The sequence below is a fragment of the Danio aesculapii genome, chromosome 18, assembly GCF_903798145.1.
Source record: "Danio aesculapii chromosome 18, fDanAes4.1, whole genome shotgun sequence".
Lineage (NCBI taxonomy): Eukaryota > Metazoa > Chordata > Actinopteri > Cypriniformes > Danionidae > Danio > Danio aesculapii.
In genome coordinates, this window is record NC_079452.1 from 18,025,707 (window position 1) to 18,046,746 (window position 21,040).

A 21,040-nucleotide genomic window follows, 5' to 3' on the forward strand; every position below is an offset into this window, starting at 1 on the left:
GGAGTGAATCATGCATAAAATGTAATAAACAAACTACACGCAGAGATGAATGCAATAAAGCAAAGCTAAAAGTGACCTAAACAGTGCACACTTTATGGTTTTCTATATTTAAATGTTAAAAATACACTGCAAACTCAACTTTGCATGTCTTGTGATGTGACTATTGCGGATGCACACATTGTGATATCCATGCTGAAACGATACAGTGAGCAGCCCTATTATTTATACTTGAAAAAAAAATAACATTAATTATGATTGATGCTTTATACAAATATGATTTACTTTATTATAATTATAAAATATAACAAAAAAAGCTGCATATTCAGCATCATTATTCCAGTGTTCGGGAGCATTATCCTTTTAATAATTTTATACAAAATCACAAACATTAAAAAGTGTGTGCATGTCTATAGCGGTTGGTTACAAATTAAATAGTTATAATTTTAGGTAGATAATGTCAACATTTATAAATTATTTAAAACATGTTTCATTCATTTGTTAACGTTACATTTAAATAAAACATAATTATGATATATTTAAACAGTTGTTTTGGTTTATTCCAATATAATGGTTAATGTTATTAATAAATTAAAGATATTTTTAAATTAATAAGTGTTTAGCATTGCAATAATATACATAAAGCCTTGCAGTTTCCATGTTATTAATAAATTATATATATATATATATATATATATATATATATATATATATATATATATATATATATATATATATATATATATATATATATATATATATATATATATATATATCTTTTTAATGTAATAAGTGTTTTATATAGCAAAACATATGCATAAAGCTTTCCAGTGTCCATGTTAGTAATAAATTATATATTTTTTGGTTTAATAAGTGTTTGTATTGCAAAACATATACATAAAGCTTCACAGTTTTCATGATATTAATAAGATATATATATATATATATATACACACAAACATTAAATGTAGTGTTATATTATAAAACATATACATAAAGCTTTCCAGTTAACATGTTATTAATAAGACACACACACACACACATATATATATATATATATATATATATATATATATATATATATATATATATACATATATACACAATGTAGTGTTATAATATAAAACATATACATGAAGCTTTACAGTTTCCATGTTATTAATAAGAGATATATATAAGATTATATTATATATATTATAATTATATATATATATATATATATATATATATATATATATATATATATATATATATATATATATATATATATATATATATATATATATATATATCTGTATACATTAAATGTAGTGTTATATTATTAAACATATACTTAAAGCTTTACAGGTTTCCAAAATTTTTCAGATTTTTGTGCACCATTTTCTTATTAGAGATTTCTGAAGGCTCATGTGACACTGAAGATTGGAGTAATGACACTAAAAGTTCATTTTAAAATGTAATATTTCACAGTTTCACTATTTTTGCAGTATTTTTCCTTTAATCCAGTTTAAAGACCTTTTGAAAATGATAATTACTCCCAAACTCTTGACCTGTAGTCAATTTAACAGAGGTCGTCACCACTTATTTTGCCAGTTTAGACTGGAATCTCCTGTGGCATTATTTTGAGGGTGTTCACCCAGATCACACCTCCACCCATCATTCCCTGGGTGGCACACACACCCAGTCTCTCCAGAAAACACAACCACAGGCATGCATGTTCTGTCGGGACGCTCCATCGCAGAGGCAGAGCTCTGCTGAGTTCAGGAGCTGATCTCCATTACTGTCTGCACCCTCGTCACCAGACCAGGCCACAGACACGACCGGCTGGTAATTAAAGTGCACGTACACACACAAAACAACACACAAACATACCGAAGGTGTGACATGATTGAAGACCAAAGGTTTTAAGAAGCTCTAGAAGGTCATTTAGTTTGGAATAATTTTGATTTTTAGTGTACAAAAAAAATTGTGTTGGAACAACATGAAGGAATTAAGTTGACATATTAGTTTAACATAGTTTAACATAGTAGTTAATTTAAGTGCATTGAACATAAAATATTTAAGTTGTCCCAAAAAAAAACAAAATGTCAAGAATTGTGTTGTTTCAGCTCATTTTAAATAAGTAGTTTGAACAACGAATGTTATTGAACAAAGTGTCATCTGCTGGCCAACTCCATGTTCAGACTGATGTGATTTACTGTATTAATGTTAATCAAATAAATGCAGAGTAGTTATTCTGAACGTTTGTTCTTTAGTATAATGTATAACAGCGTTCCCATTGGGTCATGGAATTTCTACAATATCAGAAGTGTAAAAGGTCTATTCCAGGTATTGAAATTCAGGGAGATTTATTCATTTTATTTACAATATATTTTATTAGGGGCGGCACGTGGCTTAATGGTTAGCTTAGCACTGTGGCCTCACAGCAAGAAAGTCACTGGTTCGACTAAAGCCTTCTGCGTCAAGTGATTGGTGTGACCTACGGCGCAAGCCTTGCACGTAGGCTTGCATTTATACTTCTGCACGCTGTTTCTGTTGCTCTGCAATACACTTCCGAAACGCTAGCTGGCAGTAGGTGTCTATGTTTATCTGTGTCGAGTTTCTTCACTGATGCTTTGTTTTTTCTGAATGGTTCCTTAAATGTACAAGTGGCTCAAATTCGCTCATTTTGAGGCGGGAACCGGCGGACGTGCAACAACTTTAATCATAAGGTAAACACAAAACAGCAGTCTCCGTCCGGAGCTCCTTGATGAGGCTCCACACTTGTAAACACCTGCTGCATCACGCTCGCGTGGCTCTTACCTCCGCCCACACTCGTCAGCGCTACCAAGCCGACCAATCACAGGCTTTACATTTTCTGAGAGGTGCGCTCCAGCAACGCCGACGGCCACAGCGAGGGGCTATGCATCCACGCGTAGGCTGCGCCGTAGCATACGCGTGCGCTTGACGCAGAAGTATAAATCAGCCTTAAGTCGAGGAAAAATGAATGAATATATTTTATTATATTATTTATTTATTTCCATTTTATTCCTTACATGCTCAAATGCAGCCACCAGTCTGTATCTGTTAACATTTAAAGTCAGTGTAGTAGAAGTTTGAGGTGTTTTGGCTTCAAAATGACCAGTTCAAAGACTTGGTGTTGAAAAGTAGAGGACAGAAAAGCTAAATGTGAAGTTTGTAACTATCGAGCTATCAAATATGGGAGATGAAACAATTCACAGCCATGCAAACAGTAACTAAATCTGAGTTTAATTATTCATCGCTGTTCTCAAAGTGGCTAATAAAGTCCTTCACAATTATTTTCAAGCTAAAACCATTTTAATGTTATTTAAAGCACAACGGCAGCCGGTTTTTCCTGCTCATTATTGGTCATGGAAATTCAGCTTTTTAGTCAGTGAAATTTGATATTTGACTCTGGTTCTCCGGTATAAATATCCAGATCCACAAAGGTCTTGAATCTGGAGCGAGAATATATTCCAGAGACCGTATTTTACAAGTGACTTGTTGCTTCATTGAAGGAACTGAAGCTTGATGCTTGTTTTGAGGCTGTGGCGGTCCAGAGGTATGAATGATGTCATGCAGTGCAGACCCTCACAGACCCACAGCAGAGATCATACAGACCATTTAAAGAGAGCAGGGTAACGTGTGTAAACACAGGACATCCTGCCAGTGACCCTGAGCGTTCACAGCAGTGCCTGGTCAAAGACACACCCCGACTGACCACGTACATCAGCACAAAAACAAACATTCAATGTACATTACGCCTTATGCTCGCATATAATTATTGCCATACAAACTGGGATTTTAAATCACTACATTTAAGTAAATCTACTGTTGTGAAAATATTGTGTATCACCAAGAACAAAGAAAAAAAGGGGTGTCATTAAATGTACAGTATGTATTTAACATGTAATTACATCTTAAAGTAATACATTTTAATGTGGACATCAAAAAGGATGTCTTATCTTAGACATGTAAACGCTTTCATACATAATTTCAGAATTGCTGGTAATCCGTGTGTGTGTGTGTGTGTGTGTGTGTGTGTGTGTGTGTGTGTGTGTGTGTGTGTGTGTGTGTGTGTGTGTGTGTGTATGAGAGAGAGATCACATCAATAAATCTAAAATATAGATATTACATGTATTTTATATGCATGTTTTTAATATAATATAATATATTAAGCATTATATCTTTACATAATATAAACATTTGTCTTATTAAGACTTTATTAATTCGAAAGGAAAATTCTCATGTTGCAGGAGAGCTAATTATAAATATAAAAGCTGCATTACATAAAACACCCGATAGTAACAAGCATCAAAGTCAACACCATATCTATCCAAATCCATATCTATACAATTTAGACTTTGAAGAATTTATTTTGATATAAAGTAAACTTTATCTTCCATAACATGAAAATGTATTCATTATCAGTTTAACAATACTTGTTTAATATATTGATATTATATTGATATAATGATAACAAATGTATATTAATCCACGTAAACTAAATATTTTACTAAATGATTCGTGTGTTTAATAAAAAATAAGTGTACTTTAAGGCACAACAAATGATTATTAAAACGTAAATTGATAATAAATGGTCTAATTGGGTCTAAAATTGTTTAATGTGACATCGTTACGAAGTGTTAAGAGTTTTTTTAATTGTAACGTATCGTTTTGTCGTAATAGTTACATTTAAAGGTTACATTTGAACAATAGCGTCAATGCGTTATTTTTAACTATATGGAGCAGGTCTAAGGGTCAGATTTATGGATTACATACTGCCCTCTGCCGTGAATGCGTCGGACAAAAGAGGATTAATCATGAATGAACCGTTTCCCTCCGAAACATTAGAAATAAAGGTAGAAAAATATCTAATAATTTCATACTGACAATAAAAATAGCCTGGCCAAAATGATTTACGCGTTATATATCGTTCAAGTTCAGTGAAAACCAACAAGTGTCTGATGGCTAAAATCCAGGCTATCATTTCCGTGTGGGTGTAACATTAAAATTTCTCTCTTTCTCTCTTAAGTTAATTGTTTTATTTATTAGGCTCACATATTGAGTCACTTTAAAATATTTATATTTAAAATATTTACATACAAATTTCATTTTTAGATTGGGAAAATCCTGACTAATACTCGCTCATACTTGCTTTCAGATTGAAGGAGATGAGCGATAAAACTCAGTTCAAAAAGAAGCATATGAGGCATCTTATAGTGAATTTACATTGTTTTAACAACGTTATTTCTTTGGGAAAATCCAAACTTTCCCGTTTCTACGCTGTATACGACCAAATTAATATATATTGTGTTATGAATGACCTTGTAGGTGTTCATATCAAATGCAGAAAGAAAGAAAAAAAAACGTCTTTATAAGAATAATTTGTAATTGTAAACGGAGAAAAGCCTCACTCACCGCCATCTTCAGCTCCTTGTTGCGCCAGGAATCGCATTCTTCCAGCAGTGTTCAGACAAGGCCCGCCCTTCATTCACAACTCTTTCAAATGATTGGTTAGCCAATGTGAATGACATTTTAACTCTCCAATCACAGACTACACATAACTCATATTAGCCAATAGTGCACAAAAAGGCGTGGCCTGTTGTAATACGGGTGGGAAAAAATAACGCGCAGAAGAACACGGACAGTGCATGAGAAATGCCCATTTATGGGACTGAAGCCAATGTTAAATATAGATATGATAATTAAATACTTGGAATAGATTTCAAGGACAAGTAAAGACTGAACGAAAGCACAATTTTAAAAGATACATAACTGAATCGAGTAGATAATGATGATTTACGATGAGCTAATAGAGTATACAAAAGATTGATGATGATTGTTTTATGATTAAAACGACAATGTTTGGAAATTTTAATATTAAAAATGTAATTTAGCAAATTGACTTCAAATATGAATTAAATTTTGTTCTCTACTTAAGATTTGATGGTATGGCTTCATTTTCATGGCATGAATGTGTTCACATGTCTTAACCTGCATTTTTATAAATTCACTGTTCAGATGAAGTCAGTTTCCCAAATCTCTGTCTTCAGAAACATCCATAATTATTTTCAACATACACAAAATAACCCCTTACATCTTTCTGAAGCAATCAATTCACTACTATACACAAAACAATTAAAATGCAACTAAGAAAATTAAGCATAAAATACACACGAAACTAGATTACAGCTGTGAAAGTAAATTGATCTTTGATTTCAAGAGTAACTTTTATTATCCGAGACCCAATTTTACAACCTAAACGCATAAATCAGATCCAGTTGAGTGCATTTTCCAAACTATGATTATAAAAGCTCACACAACCACTCACTGTTCCTCTTTATAATGTGAACTTACCTGCTAATGACTCTACATGAATGATGTGTCATTTTCACTTCCAGTTTTACAGACATAATAAAAACAAACATACTTCACAATTTCTCACCCTGTAAGTCCTGAAACTAACGTGAAACAACCCACGCGTGCAGTAAAAATAGTGATTTAGTGGTAACATCAAATGCATTCAGAATGATTTTAGTGGCATTCTTGATTAATCTAATGCACGTTTGATTTAAAATCGGCGGTTCATTCCGCTGTGGCGACCCTTGGTAAATAAAGGACTAAGCTGAAGGAAAATGAATGATTTACAATCAAATACTATTAAGATTTTTAAAATACAGGCTATGCTAATGTGCAGCTGAAGACAAAATTATTTTAATTATTTGTCAGAATTTTTTTTACCCCCAAGATTTTTTAACATGATATTTTTCATAACTAATTTCTGTCTTCGCATTGACAGTGCCACTAGTTATTTTGCAAGATATTAATATTCAGCTTACAGTGCAATTTAAAGACAACTAGGTTATTATGTTAACTAGGCAAGTTAGACTAATTAAGTAGGCCATTGGCCAACGGTGATTTGTTCTCTAGGTTAGTGTTTCTCAACCACGTTCCTGGAGGACCACCAGCACTGCATATTTTGGATGTCTCCTTTGTCTCTTTCACCTATTTCAGGTCTTTCAGTCTCTGCTAATAAGCTGATGATCTGAATCAGGGTCCAGTTACACTAGCAGTGCGCAAGTTAAAACGTAGCCTAGTTGTGACAAAGTTCCAGCTTACACACTACTAAATTTTTTGGTGTTGCACCACTGACCTTAGTTTAAACATAACTCTACACCTAGTTTACACTGAGGAGCTCGCGATCATAATGAAGAATGATCTCCCTCTACTCACAGCCTTAATATCCTCCCAAATCTCACATTTTTTCGGTTTATGAAAGAGTTGAATTTTGTTTCAAGGAGTGTTTTGTGTTCATTGCATCAATTAAAACGAGAATTTCTTCATGACGGAGTTCTTCTCCCTGCTTTAATGTGCTTTAAAATGTGATTTATAATTAAATTTTCACAGGAAAGTTATATATAGATGCATTAGTTGCAGAATTTCAAAGCAGTTTAACAATTTAAATGTTTTTATTGGATGTTACATCATTCAATGCGACTATACGCATGACTTTACGGAGAGCTTACGACTTACTAACTAGTTTGCCTCAAGAACATGTGGTGCAACAGAAGTGAGAACAAATTTAGTTACAAACTAGCTAGTAGTTACTAAGCCCCTAATGTGGACTTCACGTTTAAGAAAGAGCTAGATTAAGAAAGAACTTACAAACAGCTGGTGCAACTCTACCCTGGTCTGTTTGGTTAAGGAGACATGGAAATGTGCAGAGCTGGTGGTGCTCCAAGAACGTGGTTGAGAAACACTGCTCTAACCAATCTAAAAATAAAAACACCTTAAGGGGGCTATTAATATTGACCTTAAATTATATTTTTAAAAATGTAAACAGCTTACATTCCAGATAAACTAAAAGAAATCAAATATTCTCCAGAAGAAATAGTCATAGTCAGTGGTGTAGTCCTAAAAAAAAAAAGTGGTGTACTATTACCCACCCAACCCGCCAATGCTGTTTGATAATTTTACCTGAACGTTTCAGCGAGACATCATTCAGTTGACTTTGAAAAACTCACGAAATTTTCTCACAGCTGCTGTGGTCATCAGGGGGCGGGGAATGGCGCAAAATATAAACAAAAACGCACCAATTGCAACAAATTAAGATGAGAGTTAAAAAAATCATTTGGTATACAGTTAAGGGATGCAAATATACGTAAATTCGGCAAGTCTAATCAGCAAAACAAGTGAGTATACCGAGGGTATATGCAATTATTGATCCTCAGAAGTCGTAATACCCAAACAGCTAGTGGAAAAAAGTAGGCATACTGAGTATACATGCGTATAGCCCCGACTACACCACTGGTCATAGTATAATACTATGAAAATGTCTTGCTCTGTTAAGTATCATAATATTCACAGAAGAGCTAATAATTTTGCCTTCAACTGAACGAGATGGTAATTAATAAATCACTGTAGAAAGTTATGAACAATATTGTAGATCATAGGTCTCAAACTTGATTCCTGGAGGGCTGCAGCTCTGCATAGTTTTGCTCCAGCCCTAATCAAACACAGCTGATCCAACTAATCAAGGTGTTCAGGACTACTCTGGACTATTAAGCAGGTGTGAGTTGAAGGTGGTTGGAGCTAAACTATGCAGAGCCAGGAATTGAGTTTGAGACCATTGTTGTAGATCAATAATAAAATGATTCCTCCTGAGACGCTTTAAGTTCAACAGATGTTAAAAATAATCAACAGGAAGGCAGAGGTATTGCATGTTAGTTAAAAAGACGTTTTGTGCAAAATGTATGCAAAAGTATTTATAGTCTGAGGTGAGAGACTCTTATTGGGGAGGAAAAGTTCTGCAGAGGGATAGAAAATGAACCTTTACTGACTATTTACACACCCTTGAGTGTTTTTTTTTACTCTGTTGAATACAAAAGAAGATATTTTGAAGAAAACTGAAAACCTGTAACCATTGACTTCCATAGTATTTGTCTTTCCTACTATGGAAGTCAATGGTTACCGGTTTTCATCATTTTTCAAAACGTCTTCTTTGGTGTTCAACAGAAGAGTAAATGATGACGGAATTTAAGTTTTTGGGTGAACTATCCCTTTTAACTCTCTCCTCATGTTTAATGCAATTAAAACTCCTTTTTTTGGAGCGTAAAAGTAGTTCATGGCAACATGTGAAGTATTTAGTGTCCTAAAAATGGAGCAAAAGGTTTACACAGTCTCTGTTTCAGTCTCTCCAGCTCCTCCTGCAGGCCGCGTCTGGTCTAGCAGATGTCTTTATGGTTGGATCTGTGGTTGATGTCTGTGCTGTATGAAGACTCCCAGTCTCTCTCGAAAACGGCCTGCAGCTGCTCCTGCACTGTCGGACTTGCTGAAGCTAAAGTCTGGTTCACCACTAATGCAGAGCCGGCCGTGTTCATAAAGTAGTCCCCGGACCAGTTAGAGGTGCCTGCAAAGAATGGAGGTGCAAGTAAGTACCACAATACCAACTGTCTGTGTGTGTGTGTGTGTGTGTGTGTGTGTGTGTGTGTGTGTGTGTGTTTAAGTGCAATTAAAAAGATTACAATTTAAAGACAGAAAGTCATAGTAAAAATGAGGTATACCTATGTATGCAACTTGATCTGTGACCATGTACTTGTTATGGTTCACTCTGGCGAAGGGGATTTTTTTCTGCTGAGCGTCTGAAGGCACTGTGAAGATTTTCTGTGTGCAGGGAAAAAAAAAAAAGAGGATCTGAGAATTAATCCAAGGTGAGAGGAAAAGCATTTATAAAAGTTAACCAAAATAATTCCATTATAAATAACTGGAAAAATCCAGAACTGTTTCCAGAAAAATGATAGCTGTTATAACTGCATCTAAAAATTGAGAATAAAAATAAATGCGTCTTGAGAAAATCAGCATACTAGGATTATTTCTGAAGGATCACTTAAGACTGGAGTAATGAGGCTGAAAATTCAGCTTTGCATCAAAGAATAAATAAATATATGAATTCATTCGGCTCAGTCTCTTATTTATCAGGGGTCGCCACAGCGGAATGAACCACCAACTATAAATAAATACATTTAAAGTTTTATTAAATTGAAAAATGAAAAAAGTTTTATCGGCTACACGGTGGCACAGTGGGTAGCACGTTCGCCTCACAGCAAGAAGGTCGCTGGTTCGAGCTTGGGCTGGGCCAGTTGGCGTTTCTGTGTGGAGTTTGCATGTTGTCCCCATGTTGGCGTGGATTTCCTCCGGGTGCTCCGGTTTCCCCCACAAGTCCAAAGACATGCGGTACAGGTAAATTGTGAAGGGTAGTGTGTGTGTGTGTGTGTGTGTGTGTGTGTGTGTGTGTGAATGAGTGTGCATGGATGTTTTCCAGTGATGGGTTGCAGCTGGAAGGGCATCCGCTGCGTAAAACATGTGCTGGATAAGTTGGCGGTTCATTCCGCTGTGGCAACCCCTGATTAATAAAGGGACTAAGCTAAAAATATTTCAATAGAAATTCCTTTTTTTGGAAATGCATCTTTTTAAAGGCACAATATGTAAGATTTTTTTCATTAAAATATCAAAAATAAAAATAAATAAATAAGTAAACACTATAAAGGTGTTCTACTGGATATTTTGCTGACTAATGTACTTGTATTAACCCAAATGTTTCAAAGAATGATCAGATTTTGGCCCAATCCCAATTCTACCCCTTAGAACTTCCCCTTATCCCTACCCCTCGTTTTGCGCGTGCCCGTGAAGGGGTAGTGGTGTCCCTATTCTCTTTAGCTTGAAGGCTAATGGCAAGTGGTATACACCCCTTCAAACGAAGATTTTTCAGGACCACACTCGAAACCAAAGGGTGAGAAAATTTCCCAGAATACACCAGCCACAGCTGCACCCAAAAGCAAGGAGATCCACAAATAAGTATTTTTTGTCATTATTACGAATTTTTACAACAAACAAACATACGTTTTAATACATTCAGAATCGCGTTCTTGTTTTACCATCATGCTTTAAAAAAAACGCTAACATAAAAACTGTTAAATTTCGCGATCTATAATCCCTAATCATAACTCCTGTAGAGCAGTCCCACAACATTCTGACACTCGATGACACTCGAATACCCTGTCAGTAATGTCTAATGGCTGTCAATCAGCTTTTCACAGTGTCTGCTATAATGTTAATGTTGTTTTTGGTGTCTGTACATAGATGAATATGGCCACAGTGTAAATGCACAGTGCAGTTATGATCTTATTGCCACATTAGAGGGTTATGATAACATTATATCGTTGCCTTCAGTGATTTCCTGAAGATAAACACCAAAAAATAACACAACTGGAATAACTAAAGCAGTCGCCATCGTCTGATCTCATATGAAGCAAGAGATCGCAAGGACATATAATGATGTGTGCAGGTGCTGTAGTGGTGTCCCAATTCTTTGGGGTAAATTTTGAAGCCCTTCCCCTTAACCCTCGGTTGTAAGGGCTAAGGGGAAGGGGAAGGGGTATAAAAATAAAATTGGGACTGGGATTTATCTAGAGTGTGCTGTGTGTTCATGCTAATGATTTCCCAAGCCCTCGATTTCCCAGTTGGTTTCATAGAAAACATGGAAACACCAAAGATGTTTAATATGTTGTGTGTTTTATTAGACTGCACAGAGCAGCATTAAAACAGGATCAAGCATGATTAAGCAGCACTGCTTCTTCTACTACCATGTAAATAAGTGTTGAATACTTTAGTTCAGGGGTGTCAATTCAGTTCCTGGAGGGCTGCAGCCCTGCGCAGTTTACTTCAAACTGCTTCAACACTTAAGCTGCGGTCACACTGGACTTTTCTCCCCATAGACTTACATTCATACACACGCAAATGCGACAGACCGGAAACGCAAAGCTCGTGCGTCAAATTTTCGCAGATCGCTGCATTGGAAAGTTCAAGCTATTGAACTCTGACCTGCGAAATCGCATCACTTGACTCCATGAGACCAATCAAGGATCAAAACAGGACCTCTCTGTACAGGAATTTCAAATATGGAGCAATCGCTCGCTTTTTTTAATGTCTAATTATCTTGTTTAATCCCGCCCCTTTTCACAGCACCGTACGACAGAATTTTGCATACTCAAACTCGAGTGTGACCGCAGCATTACCTGTAGGTTTCACACAAGCCTACAGGACTCAGTTAGTTATATCAGGTGTTTTTAATTCGGGTTAAAGCTAAACTGTGCAGAGCTGTGGCCCTCCAGGATCTTCAGATGCTTTAGTTTATCCATAAACAGATAAGAGTCTTATAGGATGTAATTAAGACCACAACTCCCATGGTTCCACACTGGCGTCATCATACTATGTATTTGTTTGTTGTGAATACACACCCTCTAGTGGTGAGAATTACATACTGCGCTTTCAATCAGTGTAAGATTCATCATAAGAGACATAAGATAAATGTATCAAGCCCAAAATTCAGTGTGGTGGTGTGTATGCCATATATCATGACACCTTTCACACATTACTACAAATGTGACGACACTCACCACTTGAATGTCCAGCTCGTTTGTGTCCTTTAAGGAAGCGAGGGAGCGCAGGAAAGGGAACATGATTGGTTTGGTGCTGTTCCAGCAACTGATCAGCAGACGCACACGAACCCTGCGCTCATAAGCAACACGTCGCAGCTCAGTGTCAATATCCATCCAGTACCTGATGGAAATAAGTACAACAAGGGTAAGTCTAGCCAAAAATGAAAACGTACTCAAATTTACCCATGAGAGAGGCTTTGTGAAACACAGAAACCGTAGAAGCAGATGTAGAGGCTTCGAAACCCATCTCTACAGTGTCACCTAGTGGTCGTTTCAGCTATTGCTCTGAAATGGCTTCAACAAAGAAACCATAAAGGAAATACACTAATTATCAAGTGATTTAGTGGACTGTTCCTGACTGGCGTTAGGTTTGAATCCAGGTTAAAGCAACTGAAGTCATTTAAAACGTGTGTTTTTCTTGTTCTTGTAATGTGTTTTGTTGTAACATTGGTCTAACATTTGACAACAAACCCTTTGTGAATAAATGTGCTGGTTTGGTCATTAAAAAAAATCAGCAATGAGACCAAACAATTTCTGTGCCAGGACTCGAACTGGGGACACCTGAAGCACAGTTGCACTATATGTTAGCGCCAGGGGCGATGCGGACATTTTAAAAGTGGGGGGGGACGGCTGTATGAGCTCATATGTTCATATAATTATTAATCACCTGTTTCTAAAGGGTCTGTCTCTAAAAGTGAGAGGGACGGATCCCCCCCGTCCCCCCAGTCGCTACGCCCCTGGTTAGCGCACTGTCCACTAGGCTATGAGCGCTTGAGGTTTCACTTCCAATCCTGTGAATCAAACAGATTCACCAGGCCTCGAAACGCTCGTGAAATGCTCCGATCCTTTGAAATCGCTTTAGTCACATGACCTGGGTGTTTCGAAACTTCTGCGTTTCGGGATCTCGACACAGTGTCGAATCGTCAGTTTTACATCAGCCATACTTAATGAGAGGTTTAAAAATCTTTGAGTTGAACAACAAAATATTTTGAAGAATGTTTGGACTTCAGAGTAGAAACCAAAAGTACTATTGAAGTCAACGTTCCTCAAAAAAAATCATCATTTGTGTTTTTGGGTGAACTATCCCTTTAAGTTTGGGTATGCTATACGCTTATTTTACGCGGCCGCCATTTTAAAGAACCAAAGCGAGGCTGTGGTGGGAAGAAACACGGAAGTATAGGACCAGCACTGTAAACATTGCAGTGACATGCTGTGGACTACAAACCTCCAGCTGTTGCCGAGATTTCAAAATACAGATATGGTGTAAACATCACTTCAATATCAGTCAGTACGTTTAATTTAAACAATTAAAAGCAATTTAGCATCAAACAACATCACAAGCTCTGTAAGAGTAATCTGCTCAAGTGTCCTCCTAGGCTTCAGTTCATGGCAGCAGGTAAACAGAGGGGACGCTTCCCTGCTTCAGCCTATGTAACTTGGTGAGCGATAAACACTGCAGTCCTCTGTAGCACACCCTCGTGTTGTCCCAGTACTGAAGTTTTAAAACAGTCTAATTCCCGCTAAGTTAAAATTGAAGCGCCGCTGAGCGCGGATGACTCGACTGATCTTCACGGCTGCTTCGCGATCCAGTCTCCATGTATCTTTTGTTTGCACTCAGTTTACCGCTCTTCACCCAGTGCAAACACAGATACACGGAGACTGGAGCGCAAGCGCGAAACAGCCATAAGGATCAGTAGAGTCATCAAGCAGATCGCTCGGCTGTGTTTGTGCTCAGTAAACAGCGGAGGGTGAACTGATGACCTTCTCGGCCAATCACAAGCATATCTGTTGAGCACGTGAACACAATGGCCAATCAGCTCTGTTTTAAGAAAGCCATCAACAGTGCTTTAAATGTTAGCGGGAAATTGACAAATTTTCTTTTAATTCAGTAACGTGACAAGTCTAATATAGTGAAAGAATCAGTTCATTAACTTGAGTTTGATAAATGGCATCTAAAACGTGTGTTTGGGAAAGAAAACGTTAGCTAACTAGTGCCGTTTCCCTTAACTTAGCTGAAAATGAGCTCTGATATCCCTTTATATTTTCACCATTCATTCAGAACGGACCTTCGGGTCACTCAGAAGGCGGTGAAATGATAAATTTGTGTCTCTTTCTATTCGCTGATAAGATATACAGCCAAGTACACAACGTTCTAATGTAACTCCCAACGATACTTCCGGGTTTCTTCCCACCGCAGCCTCGATTTCGCTTTTAAAAATGGCAGCCGCGTGAAATCAGTCTATTAAAGCTTCAGTACGTCCACAAACAGAATTCTCCACGGAAGGTAAATGTTTCACTCAAAAAAGGTCATCTGTCATGTCAAAAGTGTAGTGATGCATGAATAACAGCTAACACAGATCCACTTTCAAACTGGACCGCTTTCTGTGTGTGAGCGTGGTGAATTTGCATGACTAATTTAATTACGGTGTAAATCTGTGTGGTGAACTATCTGAACCTCAAGCAAAACTACAGATTATGTAGATTCCTTTAATGAATGGATTTTGCCCTGAAGTGTGATTGCAATTTAAGACCATTTTACTGCTGTGCCTTAAAACGTCTACTAATAATGGAACAGATTTTTATCCACATTAATTTTGGACAATGGAGGAAACCACGGTATCATTTTTATATCAACACAACTCATAACACCTAATTGCTTTCAAATATGCCAGATCGCCTCATTCAGGAGATATTTATTTACTGTACGTTTGAGAGCAATTGCTGTGTTTATGTACTAAAACAAATCAAACCAATGACAAAAACACACCAGGTGGAAATATGGCCTTGTGTGCAAGAAAACCTTTTCTTTAGGACCAGAGGAAAAAGGTTATTAGCTGCCTCCCCCATAATATAACCCCTACAATATAATTATGACATGCACGCATTGTGAGATTCATACATCATCTAAACCAATATGAATAAGCTTTCAATTTGTAGTTTGCTGTGATAGAATAATATTCAGATGTGATGCAACTATTTAAACATGTTAAATCTGACGGTTCCCAAAAATAAAAATAAATCAGAGTACTGAGAAAATCACCTTTAAAGATGTTCAAATTAAGTTCTTAGCATTCTTATGCATATTTTTATATATTTACAGTAGGAAATTTACACAATGTCTTCATGAAACATGATCTTTGCTTAATTTTCTGATCTTTGGCATAAAAAAAATATTATTAATTTTGATTAAATGCAATATATTGCTAGCTATTCTAAATATACAAATATAGCCATGCAACTTAAAGGGATAGTTCACCCAAAAATGACATTATATCACAATTTACCATACAGCTCACACTGAAGAACTTCTAAACCTTAATGAATGTATTTGTTCTGAAACAACACAACTTTATTTAGTTATTTGAATTGAACGTTCAACACAAATCAAGATATTTTTTCCACAATTTTTCGAAACATTCAGGTCACATGACTAAAGCGATTCAAAAGATCGGGGCATTTCACAAGTGTTTTGAGACCTGACAAATCTGTGTTTATAAATTTTTTTTTAATTAATTAATTAAAATAAATAAATAAATAAAATAAAAAAATTATAAATAAATAAAAAAAAAAATCGCTTTGTAAAATAGCAGGAACTAAAAATACTATGGAAGTTAATGGCTTTTGTTAAAAAAAAACATTCCTCGTTATATCTTCGGTTGTGTTCAACACAAAAAAGATACTCAAACAGGTTTGGAACAAGTGGAAGAGTGAAGGTAAACTGTCCCTTTTGTGGCCCAGGGTCACATACAGTTGAAGTCAAAATTATTAGTCCTCCTGTGGTTTATTATTATTATTATTATTATTTTTATAAATGACGTTTAAGCAATGATGAGCCAGGCAGTTTTCGCAGTATTTCCTATAATATTTTCAATAGTCCTATAGTATTTTCAAGGTCAATATTATTAACCCCCTTAAGCAATACTTTTTGTTGATTGTCTACAGAACATTTCTGTGCCAGGACTCAAACTGGGGACACCTGAAGCACAGTTGCACTATATGTTAGCGCCAGGGGCGATGCGGACATTTTAAAAGTGGGGGGGGGACGGCTGTATAAGCTCATATGTTCATATAATTATTAATCCCCTGTTTCTAAAGGGTCTGTCTTTAAAAGTGAGAGGGACGGATCCCCTCCGTCCCCCCCAGTCGCTACGCCCCTGGTTAGCGCACTGTCCACTAGGCTATGAGCGCTTGAGGATTCACTTCCAACCCTGTGAATCAAACAGATTCACCAGGCCTCGAAACGCTCGTGAAATGCTCCGATCCTTTGAAATCGCTTTAGTCACATGACCTGGGTGTCAATATTAGGTCAATATTATTAACCCACTTAGGCAAGGCAAGGCAAGGCAAGTTTATTTATATAGCACATTTCATACACAGTGGCAATTCAAAGTGCTTTACATAAACAGGAATAAAAGAAACAATTATAAGAGAAATAAAAGCAAACATAAAAATGGTAAGAATAAAAATAAAATAAAAGCTGATAAAATGTGTTATAAAAGAATTAAAAAGAAGAGAAAAACATAGTAGTCGGACGTAGCACAGTGCTCATTCAGTAAAGGCACAGCTAAACAGATGTGTTTTCAGTCTTGATTTGAATGTGCCTAATGTTGGAGCACATCTGATCATTTCTGGAAGCTGATTCCAGCAACGAGGGGCGTAGTAGCTGAAAGCCGATTCACCCTGCTTTGACTGAACTCTTGGGATTTCTAATCTATTTGATCCTAAAGATCTGAGTGATCTGTTAGGTTTGTATTCAGTGAGCATATCTGTAATGTATTGAGGTCCTAGGCCATTTAGTGATTTATAGACCAGTAATAATACTTTAAAATCTATTCTAAATGTGACTGGGAGCCAGTGTAAAGACCTGAGGACAGGTGTGATGTGCTCTGATTTCCTGGTTCTGGTCAGAATTCTGGCCGCAGCGTTCTGGATGAGCTGCAACTGTCTGACTGTCTTTTTGGGAAGGCCAGTGAGGAGGCCATTACAGTAATCCACCCTGCTGCTGATAAAAGCATGAACAAGTTTCTCTAAGTCTTCACTGGAAACAAAGCATCTAATTCTTGCAATGTTTTTGAGATGATAGTATGCTGATTTACTAACTGCTTTGATATGACTATTGAAACTCAGATCTGACTCCAGAGTCACACCAAGATTCTTGACCTTATGTTTTGTTGTTTGACCCTTAGAGCCAAGGTACGCATTCACCTTGAGAACCTCATCTCTGTTCCCAAACGCAATGACTTCAGTTTTCTCTTTGTTTAACTGAAGAAAGTTTTGGCACATCCAATTGTTAATTTCATCAATGCATTGGCAGAGGGTGTCAATGGGGCTGTAGTCATTAGGCAGTAAGGCTAGGTAGATCTGAGTGTCATCAGCATAGCTGTGGTAGGATATTTGGTTCTTTCTCATTATTTGGCTCAGAGGGAGCATATAAAGGTTGAACAGGAGTGGTGCCAGAATCGAGCCTTGTGGGACTCCACATGTCATGGGTGTCCACCCTGACCTATGGTCACCTATACTGACATAGTAACCTCTTCCTTCAAGGTAAGATCTGAACCATTTGAGGACCGTCCCAGACAGCCCAACCCAGTTTTCCAGCCTATCCAGAAGTATGCTGTGATCGACAGTGTCAAATGCAGCACTGAGATCGAGCAGTACCAGCACTGTTAGTTTGCCTGAATCTGTATTTAGGCGGATGTCATTGATTATCTTTATAAGGGCGCTCTCTGTACTGTGATGTGGTCTGAAACCAGATTGATAATTGTCTAAACACCCCTTGAAGTTTAAGAACTTGTTAACCTGGTTAAAAACAACTTTTTCAATGATTTTGCCAATGAAAGGGAGATTTGAGATGGGCCTGTAATTGCTCAATTTAGTGTTATCCAGGTTGCTCTTCTTCAAGAGGGGTTTAACAACTGCAGTTTTAAGTGAGTTAGGAAAAATCCCTGAGAGAAGTGAAGCATTTACCACTTTTAGAAGATCCATTTCTAAGCAGGTCAACACCGTTTTAAAGAATGATGTGGGGAGCGTGTCGAGACTGCAGGTTGATGTTTTCATAATTTGCACGATCTCTTCTAAGATTTTGCCATTAATTGCCATGAAATCGGACATAATGTCTGATTTCTTAAGTTGTGGTTGAGCTAGTCTGACGTCGACACAACTTGGCTGATTGGATGAGCTGATTGCCTTTCTGATATTATTGATCTTGTCAGTAAAGAAATGAGCAAACTCATTACATTTGCTTTCAGAGAGTAGCTCACTGGGAATCCGACTGGGGGGGGTTGTGAGTTTCTCTATCGTTGCAAAGAGTTTACGAGCATTGTTTACGTTGCTGTTTATAAGGCTTGAAAAGAAAGTCTGCCTAGCAGTTTTTAGTTCCATATTAAAAGCACGAAGACTGTCTTTATAGATATTATAATGGACTACTAGTTTCGTCTTTCTCCACATACGCTCAGCTTTTCTGCACTGTCTTTTCGTCATTTTTAATTTTGGGGACTTCGTCCAAGATCCCCTTTGGCTGCTAGTTATATTCTTGGCTTTAACAGGAGCAATGTCATCTATGACATTCTTAACTTTAGAATTAAACAAATCAAGGAGAGAATCAACAGAGTCTGCAGATATACTTGGTGCTAGCGATATGGCCTTCATAAACTGCTCATTAGTGTTCTCATTTATGCATCTCTTTCTGACAGAGACAGATCTGTCTTTAATAGCTGGAGTGATCAATATATCAAAGAAAATACAGAAATGATCAGATAGTGCAACATCCTTAACAACAGTTGATGAAATGTGTAAACCCTTAGTTATAAGTAGATCAAGAGTGTGTCCACGATTGTGTGTGGGTCCTTGAACATGCTGAGTCAGATCAAAAGTGTTCAAAACAGTCATCAGTTCTTTTACAGCATTGATTTCTGGATTATCAATGTGAATATTAAAATCCCCAGCAATGGTAAAATAGTCAAATTCAGAGGTTACTATTGATAACAGCTCTGTAAAATCATCAATAAAAGCTGGAGAATATTTTGGAGGTCTGTAGATAATGATCAGTAAGATACGTGGAGCACCTTTTAGTGCTATACTCAGATATTCAAAAGACAAAAAGTCACCAAATGACACTTGTTTACACTCATAGACATCTTTAAACAGGGCAGCAATGCCTCCACCTCTCCTATTGGCTCTGCAAACACTCAAAAAGTCAAAGTTTAAAGGAGCTGTTTCATTCAGAACTGCTGCACTACAGCTGTCATCTAGCCAAGTTTCATTTAAAAGCATAAAATCAAGGCAATTTGAGCTGATAAAATCATTGACTAAAAGTGACTTATTGTTGAGTGATCGGATGTTTAAAAGTGCTAACTTAACAGTTTTAGCTGTTTCTGCTACAGTAGTCTCAGATTTATATTTAATAGACACAAGATTTGAGTGATTTGCTATACGGCCTGAAAAAGTCTTCGGTTTTCTGTCACGTAATACAACACATATATGTGTAGAGAAAGCTACAGGCACACTGGGTTCCTGCTTGTTCTGTAAACATCTGATAAAGACACTGTTATCTAAGCAGGCACCCGAGACACATCATGGAGAGCAGTTTTGTTCACCAGCTGAAGATGGTGCGTTGTTGTTTGGGCCCTGGCGGTGGGGCAAATGTCGGAGAGCTCTTCCAGGTGGGCTCAGAGGTGGTTGTGGAGCAGGCCGCTTTTTGGTTGGTAACTGGGGGCTTGCGGCGATGGAGTGTGAAAGTTTAGTTCCAGCATGCACCAGTTCCTCCATCTTTTTTGAGAAACCCAAGAGAGGCGAGCAAGGTGATAATGGGAACGTGTCTGGCGACAGAGGCTGTGGCTCTGGAGATTCTGGGTGCTGAAATATGTTTTCCTGGGTGTTTTCCTGAGGATCAGTTTTTAGTGACGAGACATGATGCTGTTCTGATGCGTCACAGTCTGTCTGTGTTGAGCAGAGGGCCAGCGATAGTGTCTCTATCAACAGTGGGTGTTTTGGCTGTGTGGTGTTATCACTGTCCTTGGGTGATGCGTCAACCCCAAGTCCACTCGGGAGCTGATTTGAGGTCCTGTGGTCATCCGGACAGATGCTAGGTGTGTATGTGCCATTTGGATTGAGGTCAGTGGCACATACAGCTGATGGATGATGGAGGGAGAAGAAGATATTGTCCTTTAGCACCTTTGCACCAAGTTTGTTTGGGTGAAGGCCGTCTGATGTCAACAGTTGTCTTTGGTTCCAGAAGAGATTGAAGTTGTCAATAAAATTCAGTCCTTTCCTGTTACATGCTTTCTGCAGCCATACATTTAGACCAAGCAGCCGTGAAAACATGTTTGTCCCTCTTGCAGGGAGTGGCCCACTGATGAACGGCTGAATTTTCACTCTTTCAACTGTTTCCAAGAGCTCACAGAAATCTCTCTTGAGCAGTTCTGACTGTTCCTTTCGAATATCATTCTTCCCCACATGGATGATAATCCGTTTTGCAGTCTTGTGCTTTTTCAGAATTTCCTTAAGTTCTTTGTTTACATCAGAAACTGTTGCATGAGGGAAGC

General features: G+C 37.3%; 1 protein-coding gene across 1 annotated transcript in view; it reads right to left on the reverse strand.

The window, feature by feature from the left end:
- Positions 1-6,211: 6,211 nt before the first annotated feature.
- pld3 (phospholipase D family, member 3) overlaps positions 6,212-21,040 on the reverse strand; it is a 28,141-nt gene continuing 13,312 nt past the window's right edge. The window contains exons 10-12 of the mRNA XM_056478165.1: positions 12,456-12,618; positions 9,564-9,663; positions 6,212-9,409 (exon numbers count right to left, since the gene is read on the reverse strand). Of these exons, the coding sequence (XP_056334140.1) occupies positions 9,225-9,409; positions 9,564-9,663; positions 12,456-12,618 (448 nt within the window). The 3' untranslated portion in view covers positions 6,212-9,224. The remainder of the gene's footprint in view (positions 9,410-9,563; positions 9,664-12,455; positions 12,619-21,040) is intronic.